Genomic DNA, 14,728 nt, shown 5'->3' with positions numbered 1-14,728 from the left:
ACAGAACCCCCATGACCAACAGAAAGGACTGTGTTTTCAGATGGCCTTTGGAGACCTCTCTGACACCCCTTCGCGACCCCTCCAGGGGTCCCGACCCCCAGGTTGAGAAACCCTGGTCTAGAGGCATTCTCTCCTGAAGTTTCGCCTGCATCTATGGCAAGCATCCTCAGAGGTAGTGAGGTCTGTTGGAACTAGGAAAAAGGGGTTTATATATCTGTGGAATGATCAGGGTGAGACAAAGGACTCTTGTCTGCTGGAGCTAGGTGTGAATGTTTCAACTGACCACCTTGATTAGCATTTGATTGTCTGGCAGTGCCTGGAGCAATCTTTTGTTGAGAGGCGATTAGATGTCCTTGTTTGTTTCCTCTCTGTTGTTGTGCTGTTGCAATTTTAGAGTTTTATAATACTGGTAGCCAGGTTTGGTTCATTTCCATGGTTTCCTCCTTTCTGTTGAAATTGTCCACATGCTTGTGGATTTCAATGGCTTCTCTTCCCAAGCCTTCCCCATTTCCTAAAGCTAGGTAATCCTCAGCCAGGGCCAGGATAGGGAACACTCTCCGGGCAAGAAGGCTGCCAAGACATGGCTCCTTTTTGCCTCAGCTGGGGACGCCTTTGGGAGCTCTGAGGTAAAATGGAGGGCGAGGTCTGCTTGTGGCGACGCGGGAGCGTGTCACACACACGTCCCCATGCAATAGGCGCGGTGGCATCACAACAGCCTCGACGGGGCGCCCCCTCAGAAGCAGAGGAAGGCCCGCCAGGCCTCTCCCGCGCCCTTTCCCAGGGAAACGCGTCCCCTCGCTGTTCCAGCCCTCCTCGGCGGGGAAAGGCAGGCGCGCGCGCGCCCTTTTCTGGGCCTCCTCCTCCTCCCTCGCGCCTCCCTCGCGCCCTCCCTCGCGCGCCCTCTGACGGAAAGGAAGGGGCCGGCGCTGGGCTGCCGCAACGCGCATGCTCGCCGCGGGCGCCATTTTGGAAGGGCCGGAGACCGACTACCGACCGACCCGCCGCCGGAGCAGCAACGGCAGCGGCGGCGGAGGAGCTGGGCCCGGCTCGGAGGCGGCGGCGACGGGGGCCTGGGTTTGGGCGGGCCCCGCGGCGGAGATGGCCAACATCGCGGTGCAGAGGATCAAGCGGGAGTTCAAGGAGGTGTTGAAGAGCGAGGAGGTCAGGCTGGGCGCCTTGTGGGTCTGGGAGGGAGGCTGTGGCCCTTCGCTTCCCCCTCCCTCTTCCTTCACGCCCAGGCCTCTTCCCCTTTCCCCTCAGCCACCTGTCTTCCCTCCCTCAGGTGGCATAATAGGCCGGGGGGAGCTGACAGAGGAGGAGGAGGGCGGGTTGTGGCCCAGCGCCTCAGGCCCCTAACACACAGCTGAAGAACACCCCACATTTTCTGCTTGGAAGTGGGATATATTTCAGTGGGGATTCAGGGCCCTTCCACATGGCCATATAATACACAATATCAAGGCAGAAAACCCCATAATACCTGCTTTGAAGTGGAATATATTTCAGTGGGGATTCAGGGCCCTTCCACACAGCCATATAACACACAATATCAAGGCAGAAAATCCCACAATATCTGATTTGAACTAGAATATATGGCAGTATGGACTCCGATAACCCAGGGCCCTTCCACACAGCCTTATAGTCCAGAATGTCAAGACAGAAAACCCCACAATATCTGCTTTGAATTGGAATATATTTCAGTGAGGATTCAGGGCCCTTCCACACAGCCATATAGCTCAGAATGTCAAGGCAGAAAACTCCACATTATCTGCTTTGAAGTGGGATATATTTCAGTGAGGATTCAGACCCCTTCCACACAGCCATATAACACATAATATCAAGGCAGAAAATCCCACAATATCTTATTTGAACTAGAATATATGGCAGTATGGACTCAGATAACCCAGGGCCCTTCCACACAGCCATATAGCTCAGAATGTCAAGGCAGAAAACCCCACAATATCTGCTTTGAAGTGGAATATATATTAGTGGGGATTCAGGACACTTCTACACGGCCATATAACATACAATATCAAGGCAGAAAACCCCACAATATCTGCTTTGAACTGGAATATATGGCAGTATGGACTCAGATAACCCAGGGCCCTTCCACACAGCCATATAGCCCAGAATGTCAAGGCAGAAAATCCCACAATATCAAGGATTCAGGGCCCTTACACACAGCCATGTAACACACAATATCAAGGCGGAAAATCCCACAATATCTGCTTTGAAGTGGAATATATTTCAGTGGGGATTCAGGGCCCTTCCACACAGCCATATAGCCCAGAATGTCAAGGCGGAAAATCCCACAATATCTGCTTTGAAGTGGAATATATTTCAGTGGGGATTCAGGGCCCTTCCACACAGCCATATAGCCCAGAATGTCAAGGCGGAAATGCCCACAATATCTGCTTTGAAGTGGAATATATATCAGTGGGGATTCAGGACCCTTCCACACGGCCATATCACACACAATATCAAGGCAGAAAATACCACAATATCTTCTTTGAACTGGAATATATTTCAGTGAGGATTCAGAGCCCTTCCGCACAGCCATATAACACACAATATCAAGGCAGAAAATCCCACAATATCTGCTTTGAAGTGGAATATATTTCAGTGGGGATTCAGGGCCCTTCCACACAGCCATATAGCCCAGAATGTCAAGGCAGAAAACCCTACATTATCTGATTTGAACTGGAATATATTTCAATGGGAATTCAGGGCCCTTCCACATGGCCACATAACACACAATATTAAGGCAAAAAATCCCACAATATCTGCTTTAAACTGTGTTATCTGAGTCCACACTGCCATATATTCCAGTTCAAAGCAGATAACGTGGGGTTTTATTCAGCTGTGTGGAATATATGGCAGTGTGGACTCAGATAACCCAGGGACCTTCCACACAGCCATATAGCCCAGAATGTCAAGGCAGAAAACTCCGCAATATCTGCTTTAAACTGTGTTATCTGAGTCCACACTGCCATATATTCCAGTTGAAAGCAGATAACGTGGGGTTTTATTCAGCTGTGTGGAAGGCGCTGCAGATAACCCAGTTCAAAGCAGATATTGTGAAGTTTTCTGCCTTGATATTCTGGGTGATACTGCTGTGTGGAACGGCCTTCAGAAAAAAGACACCTGAAGAGAGAAGAAACTAGACCAGGGATCCTCAAACTTTTTAAACAGAGGGCCAGGTCACAGTCCCTCAGACTGTTGGAGGGCCGGATTATAATTTGGAAAAAAAAGAATGAATTCCTATGTACACTGCGCATATCTTATTTGTAGTCCAAAAAAAAAAAAACCATTTAAAAACAATACAATAATTAAAATGAAGAACAATTTTAACAAATATAAACTTATTAATATTTCAATGGGAATTGTTGGCCTGATTTTGGCTGATGAGATAGGATTCTTGTTGTTATTGTGTGCTTTCAAGTCATTTCAGACTTAGGTTGACCCTGAGCGAGGGCCGGGTAAATGGCCTTGGAGGGCTGTATTTGGCCCCCGGCCTTAGTTTGAGGACCCCTGAGCCAGACTTTTCAGGGATAGAGGGATAGCCTAGGCCCTGCTGCTGCCATTTCCTCTTGTAATTGTGGGGAGGCCCACCTAAGAGAGTTGTTTATGGGCTTAGCATCGCAGCTGCACTGCATGCCTGGTCGCCTTTAGGCCTCATCCTTTTCTTCTTCACTGGAAGCACATTGATGATGATAATAATAATAATTTCAGTTCTTACCCGCCTCTCATCAAGCCTCGAACAATTAAAACACAAATGCATGGCAAAAGCACCACAAAGACACAGGAAAAAATACCTTTGTAAAAGTTGCATGCCAAAAAATATCTCTGTAAAAGACATATTAAAATACACAAGGTAGGGAGCCCTTCCACACAGACATATAAGTCAGAATATCAAGGCAGATAATCCCCAATATTTGCTTTGAACTGGATTTTCTGAGGCCACACTGTCATATAATCCAGTTCAATGTGGATGTTATACACATGTGTGGAAGAGGCCAGAGATTGAACCAAGGATACACATTTAAAATTCATGTTTAAAGACTGGGTAGGTAGGCCTGCTGGAAGCGAGTGGTCTTTGCTTTACTGCCTTTCAAAAGTTGTGCCATTTCTGCTGGAAATGACATCACATCCTCTCCAGTGACTCGGGGCCCTTTCACACAGCCCTATATCCCAAAATATAAAGCAGAAAATCACACAATATCTGCTTTGGACTGGGTTATCTGAGTCCACACTCAGATGATGTGGGATTTTCTGCCTCGAAATCCTAGATATAGGGCTGTGTGGAAGGGCCCTCAGTGAAGGGGGAGAAGGCGTCCCACCTGTCTGTCTCAGGGACCTTCCACCCAGCTGTATAAAATCCACATTGCACTGGATTATATGGCAGAGTGGACTCAGATAACCCAGTTCAAAGCAGATATTGTGAGATTTTTTGCCTTGATATTCTGAATTATGGCTGTGTGCACAGACCCTCAGAAAAGGGACACCTGAAAGGGAAAATGGCAGTCCTTTCAGGAAAAGGGGGATAGCCTAGGCCCCTGCTGCTTCCATTTCCTCTTGTAACTGTGGGGAAGCCCACCCAAGAAGGCATTGTTTATGAACTTATCATCTCAACTGCACTTCAAGTTTGGTCACCAAAAACACCACAAAGACACATAGGAAAAAACACCTTTGTAAAAGTTGCATGCCAAGTTTGGTCACCATCAGGCTTCAGCGTTCCCTCCTCCGCTGGAACCTCTGTAAAAGTTAAATGCCAAAATGTATCTCTGTAAAATACATATTAAAGTAGACAAGGCAGAGATTACACAAACAGGCACAAATTTAAAATTCATGTTTAAAGACTTGAGTAGGTAGGCCTGCCGGAAGAGAGAGGTCTTTTCTTTATTGCCTTTCAAAAGTTGTGCCATTTCCGCTGGAAGTGGCATCACTCGGTGACTTGGTGAAGGGAAAGAAGGCACCTCACTTGTCTGTCTCAGGCCATTCCACACAGCTGTATAAAATCCACATTGTACTGGATTATGTGGCAGTGTGGACTCCAGGCTCTCCTACACAGCCATATAATGCAGAATATCAAGGCGGGAAATCCCACAAGATTTTCTTTGAACTGGTTATCTGAGTTCACACTGCCATATATTCCAGTTCAAAGCAGATAATGTGGAATTTTATTCAACTGTGTGGAAAGTCCCGAGATAACCCAGTTCAAAGCAGATATTGGGGATTATATAGAAGTGTTGATTCAGATATTCCAGTTCAAAGCAGACATTGTGGATTATCTGACTTGCTATTCTGGGTTATATAGCTGTGTGGAAGGGCCCTTAGAAGGTAAAAGAAATTTGGACAAGACGCAGAAGATGCCTAGCCTGGAACATATGTATATGCCTATATTAGAAGCAAACTTACTAACAATCAATCAATTTTTCCCCCTTTGATGTTGTAATCCAGTGGGAGAATTAGACCCAATACATTTTCTGCTCTGCAACTGCTTTCTCTTTCTTTTCTAACCCTCTGAACCCCTACTTTAACCTTCTTTCTCCTTCCCTTTCTCTTGCAGAAGTCTCAGTGCTCTGAGACCCCTTCCACACAGCTGCATAAAATTTACATTGAATTAGATTATATGGCAGTGTGGACTCAGATATTCCAGTTCAAAGCCAATATTGTGGATTATCTGCCTTGATATTCCGGGTTATATGGTTGTGTGGAAGGGCCCCCAGAGGCCAGTCCCTTCATCTAGCCTCATATAATACCCCATAGGGCAGGCATGTCCAAAGTCCAGCTCAGGGGACCAATTGCAGCCCATGTCCAAATTTCCACCAGAGCGTCTGTCATAAAATCAGCAATATTCGGCCCACCGGCACTGTTGACCACAATATAAAACACACGCATACAAAAATCTATTTTCTATTTTACCAGAAGATAATCAAAACCACAGTTTTGAATATGCACTTTTTCAGTCCATGTATCATTTATCCTTTTGTTTTTCAATTGACAATCAAACCGACCAATTAAATATTGAAATCAAATTCAGTCCAGTAGCCCCTTTTTCCATTTCGGATTTTTGATCTGAGTCTAAAATTAAAATAATGAAAAAACTTTGCTTTTTGTTTTTTATATCCAATTCAAAATCAAATAATTTTTTTTGTTTTTTAAAATTTTTGATGGTTAATTGAAAAAAAAAAGTAATATACAGATTCATATGTCCCTCAGTGTTTTGCACTTCTGAATAAGATAACTGTTAGTGTTATTTTCCTTTTCACATGTTTTGAATTTAGAAGTTAAGATGATAGTGAATAATATGTAATGCTTCAAATGAACCTAGATATGTTTAATCTTCCAGGCTTTTCTCTTCATGTTATGTGGTCTTTAGCTATGAAAGGCAGAGTGATTTTTGTAAAGACTTGTTTAGAATTTGTGTTCTGTGTGAGGGAATGAAATTTTATAAAAAATCATAAAGCAGTTCATGTGCATTTAATGTTAATGGTTCAAAGAATGTCAGGCTGAATTGGTTGGCCCCCACACATTTTCACCTCACGAAATCTGGCCCTTTTCACAAAAAGCTTGGATACCCTTGCCATAGGTTATCCCTTCTTTTTCCCCACAGTGACCCATTTCCCTTTGGATCTTTTCTCTGGACTCAGGTGAACGCTCTGCCATCTTTAGAAATGTTTAAATTAAAAGTATTGCTATCAGCGGTGAGGTCTGTAATGCTGAAAAAGGAATGTGGGTTCCTTCGGGCATATTCCCAATATTGATAGAAATGGTGAAGATTATTCAATCATTTCTACTAAAAACAGGGAAGAACATTGAAAATATGAAACTTTTGAACTTCCAGGTGGAGATGTTAAAAAGGTGAAGGGAACCATTCCACTTTGGATAGACTCCATCTCCCCCTTGGTAACTAACACAGGAAGTTTGTGATATAATTGTAATTTGAGTGACGCTTTGCTGGTTAAAAATCCCCATCAAGACATGTTTTCAGATTGCATTCCTAAGAACCCTTCTGCACAGTCATATTACTCAGAATATCAAGGCAGAAAATTCTACAATATCTGCTTTGAACTGTGTTATCTGAGTCCATACTGCGAGTTCAAAGCAGATAATGTGGGATTTCATTCTGCTATGTGGAAGTGGGCTGTGTTTCACATGTGTACAGTAGGGAATATTTGAAGCAAGTTAAATAGCTCATGTGAAACAGTTTGATTGTTTTAAGAAGGATGTCTTATGGGGATTGTTTATTTACTTTTATAAAGCAAGGGTTTTAATTCTTAAGGATTTACGTAACTCGTTATATAAAATAATATTGGAAGAAAGGCAGACAAGGCAGAGTATCAGTTCTTTCACTTATAAGTGAGAGGGAGCAAATAAATACATATGGCAGGAGTAGTAATGTGTTTACTGTTTAAAACCAATTCCCAGAAGAAGACTATTTGTTTCAGTTACATACTGTGATGACATGCATGCATAAAGATTCCTCATTTTTTCATGTCATTTTATATTATACTATTGCCACCAACATGAGAAATGATTGGTAGGAAAAATCCCCACTGATTTTCAATTTGACAGCAGGTCTGTGACTTACAAGAGGCTCATACAGTCAAAAATGTGGAACTCATTTCCTTGTCGTGAAGGATGTACTTGGACAACAGGCATTTGCATGTTTAGTTACAACATTTAGGCTTAATTTAGAGTTAGAGTACTAATGGGTCACTTTATAATGTCTGCATCATAGATGTGTGAGGATATGTAAAGTTTAACTCATGGGTATGCATGACACAGGCACATTTTCAAGTCTAACTACATCATTCCTCAGGTTCCCTTGCATGCTTCACACCTTGACTGACTTTCAAGTCACACTTTACAGATCTATGTTGATTGGGAGGGGGGCAAGTTTCATACCTGCCATACTGTTGATACAGTGTAACAAGTTTTAGTACATATTTCCTTTTTTTCCAGAATTTCCCTGAGCCAGTCAAATAGTATTTACTGATTTTTTTGTATTGCTTTTATTTATAACATTTGGGCCAAAGAATCAACTCCTATACTTGAGTATCAAATTCTTGAATTTGAGTTGATAAATGCCCCAAACATTGTTGTGAAAAGGTAATGAATAGGTCCCAGTCTTACTTAAAGTTAAAGGTTTCTCCTTAATCTGCACTTGTCCATTTCTGCTAATTTGAAGATCTTTATCAGCCATTCTTCTTGCATTGGAAAACCTGCTTTCTTCCACCACTGAGCATCTACAATTCTTGTGGCAGTTTTCATATATTGTAACATTCTCCCAAAATTTGTTTTTAGCTGATTGTCCAGCATTCCCAACAAATACAACTCTGGTCTCATCTTAAGTTTAAACTTAATAATATCTCCCAGCATCAGATGTATTTGAGTTCAATATTTCCAGGCCTTTCTGCAAGACACATGATGGAATGTCCTAACATTGTGGTAACATTTCCAACATTTGTTAGAGCTGCCTTTATACAGTGGGGAAAAAAGTATGTAGTCAAATACCAATTGTACAAGTTCTTCCACTTAAAAAAGATGAGAGAGGCCTGTAATTGACATCATAGGTAGACCTCAACTATGAGAGACAACATGAGAAAATGCATCCAGAAAAATCACATTGTCTGATTTTTAACAAATTTATTTGCAAATTATGGTGGAAAATAAGTATTTGGTCCATAACAAAAGTTCATTTCAGTACTTTGTTATATATCTTTTATTGGCAATGACAGAGGCCAAACGTTTTCTGTAAGTCCTCACAAGGTAGGCACACACTGTTGCTGGTATGCTGGCTGATTCCTCCACGCAGATCTCCTCAAGAGCAGTGATGTTTTGGGGCTGTTGCTGGGCAACATGGACTTTCAACTCTTTACAAAGGTTTTCTATGCGGTTGAGATCTGGAGACTGGCTAGGCCACTCCAGGACCTTGAAATGCTTCCTACGAAGCCACTCATTGGTTGCCCTGGCGGTGTGCTTGGGATCATTGTCATGCTGAAAGACCCAGCCACATTTCATCTTCAGTGCCCTTGCTGATGGAAAGAGTTTGCACTCAAAATCTCACGATACATGACCCCATTCATTCTTTCATGTATATGAATCAGTCGCCCTGGTCCCCTTGCAGAGAAACAGCCCCAAAGAATGATGTTGCCACCCCCATGCTTCACAGTAGGTATGGTGTTCTTTGTTGCAACTCAGCATTCTTTCTCCTACAAACAGACGAGTTGTGTTTGGTTTCATCTGACCATATGACATTCCCAGTACTCTTCTGGATCATCCAAATGCTCTCTAGTAAACTTCAGTCGGCACCAGACATGTACTGGCTTAAGCAGGGGGACACTGCAGGATCTTAGTCCCTGGCGGCTTAGTGTGTTACTGTTGGTAGCCTTTGTTACATTTGTCCCAGCTCTGCAGATCATTCACTAGGTTCCCCCGTGTGTTATTGGATTTTTGCTCACCGTTCTTGTGATCATTTTGACCCCACACGGTGAGATCTTGCATGGAGCCCCAGATTGAGGGAGATTATCAATGATCTTGTATCTCTTCCATTTTCTAATTATTGCTTCCTCCGTTGATTTCTTCACACCAAGCTGCTTGCCTATTGCAGATTCAGTCTTCCCAGTCAAAGGCGACAATTTTGTTTCTGGTGTTCTTCGACATCTCTTTGGCCTTTACCATAGTGAAGTTTGGAGTGTGACTGCTTGAGGTTGTGGACAGGTGTCTTTTATACTGATAACAAGTTCAAATAGGTACAGGTAATGAGTGGAGGACAAAGGAGCCTGTCTGTGACCAATTACTTATTTTCCACCATAATTTGCAAATAAATTCATTAAAAATCAGACAATGTGATTTTCTGGGTGTGTTTTCTCATGTTGTCTTTCATAGTTGAGGTATACATATGATGTCAATTACAGGCCTCTCTCATCTTTTAAGTGGGAGAACTTGTACAATTGGTATCTGACTAAATTTTTTAAAAAGATCATAACAAGTAAATTTTAAGCAGTTGGTCCGTATCTCTTCCAATTGTTTGAGTATTATGGCCCATGCTTTTTGCCCGTTTTATTTGTCTTTTTTCAGTACTGAATCTCAATAGTTGTTTAAATATATTTGTTACAGAATTGTAGAGTTGGAAGAGACCACAAGGGCCATCCAGTTCAATCCCCAGCCATGCATGAAAATATAGTCAGAGCAGTTCCACCCAATCTTTGCTTAAAAATCTCCAGAGAAGGATACTCTACCACATTCTGAGGCAGCATATTCCACTCTTGAACAGTTCTGGCTGTCAGGAAGGTCTTCCTAATGTTTAGGTGGAATCTCTTTCCTTGCAATTTGAATGTTACTTTGTGTCCCTAGTTTTCAGAGCAGCAGAAAACAACTTTGCCCCCTCTTCGATCCTACATCTTTTCTGATATTTAAACATGGATATCATTTCCCCTTTAACCTTCTCTTCTCCAAGCTTAACATATCTAACTTCCTAAGCTACTTCTCATAGTGCTTTGACAATTTTGGTCATCTTTCTCTGGACACATTACAGTTTGTCAATATCCTTCCTGAATTTTGGTGCCCAGAAGTGGACAATATTCCAGATGAGATTAGACAAAAGCAGAATAGAGTGGGGCTATTATTTTCCTCAATTAAGACATCATACTCCTATTGATGCAGTCTAGAATTGCATTGGCTTTTTAAAGGTGCCATATCAGACTATTGATTTATGTTCAACTTGTGGTCTCCTAGATCTCTTTCATATGTACTGTTTTCAAGCCAGATGTCACCCAACCTATATCTGTACATTTCATTTTTTTCTGCTAAAGTGTAGTACCACATATTTTTCCATGCTGAAAGTCATTTTGTGAGTTTTGTCCCAGGTCTCTAATCTGTTTGACATGACCCAATCAATCATCCAAGTCATTGATAAAGATGCTGAATAGTGCTGGGCCTAAGACAGAACCCTATGGCAGCCCACTAGTGGTGGCCCACTAGTTACATCTCCCTAGGTTGAAGGGGAGCTATCTGGATACCATCAATGCATAGATAGTGGTTTTAAAATTCTGTTTTGTCTCTTACAGAATTAAATATGTTATACTGTCATTGAACATACTTCTGTCACCTAAATGTTTGTTAGCTATCGTATTTGATATCCTTCTTTCTCTAATTGTTGCAATCCTTGATATCCTTTCTCTGATTGTTGCAATTCCACAATTCTTGGTCTTCTTTTATAAAAATCTTTAATTTTCCCAATTTCTGTAGAGTTCCTAGTTCCCTTCTGTTAGACACCTCACGTGGGGATAGCAATACAAGAATTTTAGTGCCAAATCTTCACTTACATTTTTTCTATATTTTTTATTAATGTTCTCCCTTATAATGTGATTTTTAAAGTTGACATTCACCTTTGCTTTCTCATACCACCCAAATTCCAATTCGTGATCCTCCAGTTCTAACAACCTTTTATTTTGTAAATTAATCAATTCTTTCAACTATACCAAGCTTGAAGACTTAAAGTATAATTTCAGGTCTGGTGATCCAAACGCTTCTCTTTCTTTCACATCTGTCAACAATTTCCATTTAATTCTTGGCTTTTTACTGAACCATAAAAACTTTGTCAGTTCTCTCTGCCTAATTACAAAAGAATTGTTAGGAAAAAAATTAGTATAACTTTAAATAGATACATTAATTTCATCAACATGTTCATTTTAATTGCTGATGTTGTGCCCATCAAGGGCTCCATCTACACAGAAGATTATTGTATAATAAACCTTGGAACGAATTTGAGGTTCAGATGGTGATTACTCAAACCACAGAGCACTGATGCACATTAACGGTTTTGTTTCACACACTTTTGTGGAAGTTTATTGTTTGACCACCACATTTTTAATCTGGGTTCACACTGCATTAAATGGTCAGTGTAGATGGGACCAAGGACAGGATCAAATTAAACTATTTAGTTACATATTTTTAAATGTTTTTTCTAGACATTTAAATAATTATTTTCATATAATTGTTGATTTCTTGAAGTGAAGTTTGAAATTAAGTTTATATCTAGCTGTTTCACCTTTTCCATTATCTGAAATGCTCTTTTTTTTTGAAAATTCATATTTTAGCCAGAATTTTTATTTTATGAATCTTTACTTGAAACCTGCAATTTTTCCACATGCTCTTATCTTTTGTGCTACATGTTCCAGTCCATTTAATGGTTCTTCAGGTATAATTACAATGTTGTCTGCATACACTTTCAATTTGAGTTGAATTCTTCCTTTATAATATTTTCTCCTCTTACCTTTCACTCCATTCTTATTTCTGTATACAGGATTTCTAATACTAAAATAAATAATGGCGAAAGAGGACAGTGTGGTCGAGTTCCTTTCTCAGTTGAAATAAGTCCATTGTGTTTCCATAGTTTATTAACTTTACATTTTGTGAAGAATAGAGGTCTTAAATCCAGTTAAGAAAATGTATTCCAAAATTAGTTTCTTTCATTATTTTTAAACAGGAATGTCCAGTTTAGATTGTTGAAGGCCTTCTAAGCATATTGAAACACCTTCAATTTCCTTTCAATAATTTAAGTCTTCTAACACGTCTACAACCATTCTAATATTACTCCTTATCTGCCTCTTTGGGTCTTCATGTATATACTATTGGGAGAATATCCTTAATCTATTTGCTAGTATTGATGTAAATTGTATAATCCTTGTCCAGTAATGAAATGAACCTGTACACTTTGCTTCTTATAAGGTCTCCATCTTTTTGTATAAGTGTAATATTAGCTTCAATTATCTGGAATTTGATGGTTTTGGATAATAATGTTCATAATTTTTGTGAAGTTTTCATTAATTCATGGTTTTTTATGCTAATAAGCTATTTTACTGCTTCCATGCTTTCCTCAGTTGAGATATCTTCATTTCATTTCTCTTTCAGCTTTAGAATTTCATGTTCCTGAGTATACTGAAACTTGTAAAGTGACTGTTAAAACATGAACCTGATTTTTATCATAGCAAAGAAAGGCATGTACCCCAAATTTCAAATCACAGTCCTCTAGTTGCAGTAGTCGTTCAGCCATGTCTTGAAATTATTTATTTATTTATTTATTTATTTTTATCCCGCTTTTCTCCCATGGGTGGGATTCAAAGCAGTGAACAATGTTTAAAACAACAGAAATTACATGACACAAAAGCAAAAATAAAACAAACAAATAACACACTAAATAACCATAAACAATAAGCTTAATAAATACAACACATACAACTAAAATTCCCTGGGAAATAATCATAATAAAACATTTTTAGTTTGGGCACACCCATATCCCTTTTTTTACCATCTTGCAAAATTTTAAATCAGACCCTGGATGTTTTCCTTTGGCAAATGAAACTTTACACTTTTTGCCATTTAAATGAAATGTCATTTAGTATTATTAGTAAATATTGAAATGAAAACATATTTGGCAAAACATTCTTCTTAATTATAGTGATCCCACCCAGAAGCAATAATTTCATCCCATTCCACTTTATCTGATGTGTGTCAAACATATTTCTATTTAATCTTAATCTATTGTGTTTAAATCTGAAACTCCCTGTTTCCTACTTTTGTGTCCAACTTTTGTATAATCCCTTTTTCTTGAAAATTCTAGAAGGTACATCCTGAAATAAAATTGCCTATTGATCATCAATTGTTTAGGTGATGTTTTTATAGAACCAAACTTTGATAATTTACCACCACATCTATGGTCAAATTTCTCTGCCTAGCCTCTTAAGAATTCTATTGATAGATCCTGTCTCCCAGCTGAAATCTGTGCCTGGAACTTTCAAAACATCAGCAATAGCTATAATGATTTCAGTGTGAGTATTCACTAGATAGGTGGATCCTCCTATCACTGACAATGTAGAAATGACTGCATTGGGAGCCCAGGGCACACTGCTTACAGGGTGCCTTTGGTGGGATTTTGGTTTTGCAGCAGAATTCTGATTTCTACAGTGCCCAAAAGCTTTGGTTTCAATGACAAAAGTTCAATGTGCAGAATCACGAGCAGGATATTAGTCATTATTTAGCAATTTAAGAGAGCATCCCAAAACCCATCTTGTACAGGTCTATGCAGAAGTGAGGGAATGCATCCTAGCAGGTTCTTCTGAAACAACACATTTTTTTTATTTATCTGTTCATATAGATGAAGCATATAATTTTTCCAGGAATGTTTAGTCATTTCAGAATCAAGACTCTAGAAACTACTGACTCAGAAGTAACAAACAAAACAACAAAAACCAAGGATGGTGTGAAAATAGTGAAAGCCAAGAACCTGCAGATTAAGAGAAGTGTGCCAAGAGTGAGTTGGCTGAGAATCTGTAGATTGGCAGTCTCCAGAGATTTTGATATAATGTAGTAGTACTCAAGAGAGATGTGAAGTGCTTCGGAAAGCCCAGAAAACACTGGAGAAACACAGCCTGCATTCAGATAGCCTAGCAAAGATGTGTTTTAGCCATTGAAATTTGACTTACACGCCAACATTCTCTTAATTTAACAACAGTAACTGTAAGACTGTGCCTGTGTAAATGTATAAAGGCCCTGAGGGTAATAGTTTGCTGAGTAAAAAATATCTCATTGTAGATTAAAGATGAGGGAGCATAAATAAATAATACAAACTCTGAGCTTTTAAAATATCCTCATGAGAAAATGGAGACATCTTTATAAAAGTCAAGAAAGGGGAAGTATTGCAAGCTGAGGCGACAATTCCAGT

The 14,728-nt window shown here is 40.1% G+C and overlaps 1 protein-coding gene across 2 annotated transcripts in view; it reads left to right on the top strand.

The window, feature by feature from the left end:
• The first annotated feature begins 918 nt into the window (after positions 1-918).
• UBE2K (ubiquitin conjugating enzyme E2 K) overlaps positions 919-14,728 on the top strand; it is a 44,185-nt gene continuing 30,375 nt past the window's right edge. Inside the window, exon 1 of one of the 2 annotated variants that reach the window (XM_067468802.1) lies at positions 919-1,161. In XM_067468802.1, the coding sequence (XP_067324903.1) occupies positions 946-1,161 (216 nt within the window). In that variant the 5' untranslated portion in view covers positions 919-945. The remainder of the gene's footprint in view (positions 1,162-14,728) is intronic. The other variant, XR_010910016.1, reaches the window with a different exon arrangement.

This window comes from Anolis sagrei, chromosome 5 (genome assembly GCF_037176765.1).
Source record: "Anolis sagrei isolate rAnoSag1 chromosome 5, rAnoSag1.mat, whole genome shotgun sequence".
In the NCBI taxonomy this organism is placed as follows: Eukaryota; Metazoa; Chordata; class Lepidosauria; order Squamata; family Dactyloidae; genus Anolis; species Anolis sagrei.
The sequence above is the reverse complement of the archived record's forward strand: the minus strand, read 5'-3'. Positions and strand labels throughout refer to the sequence as shown.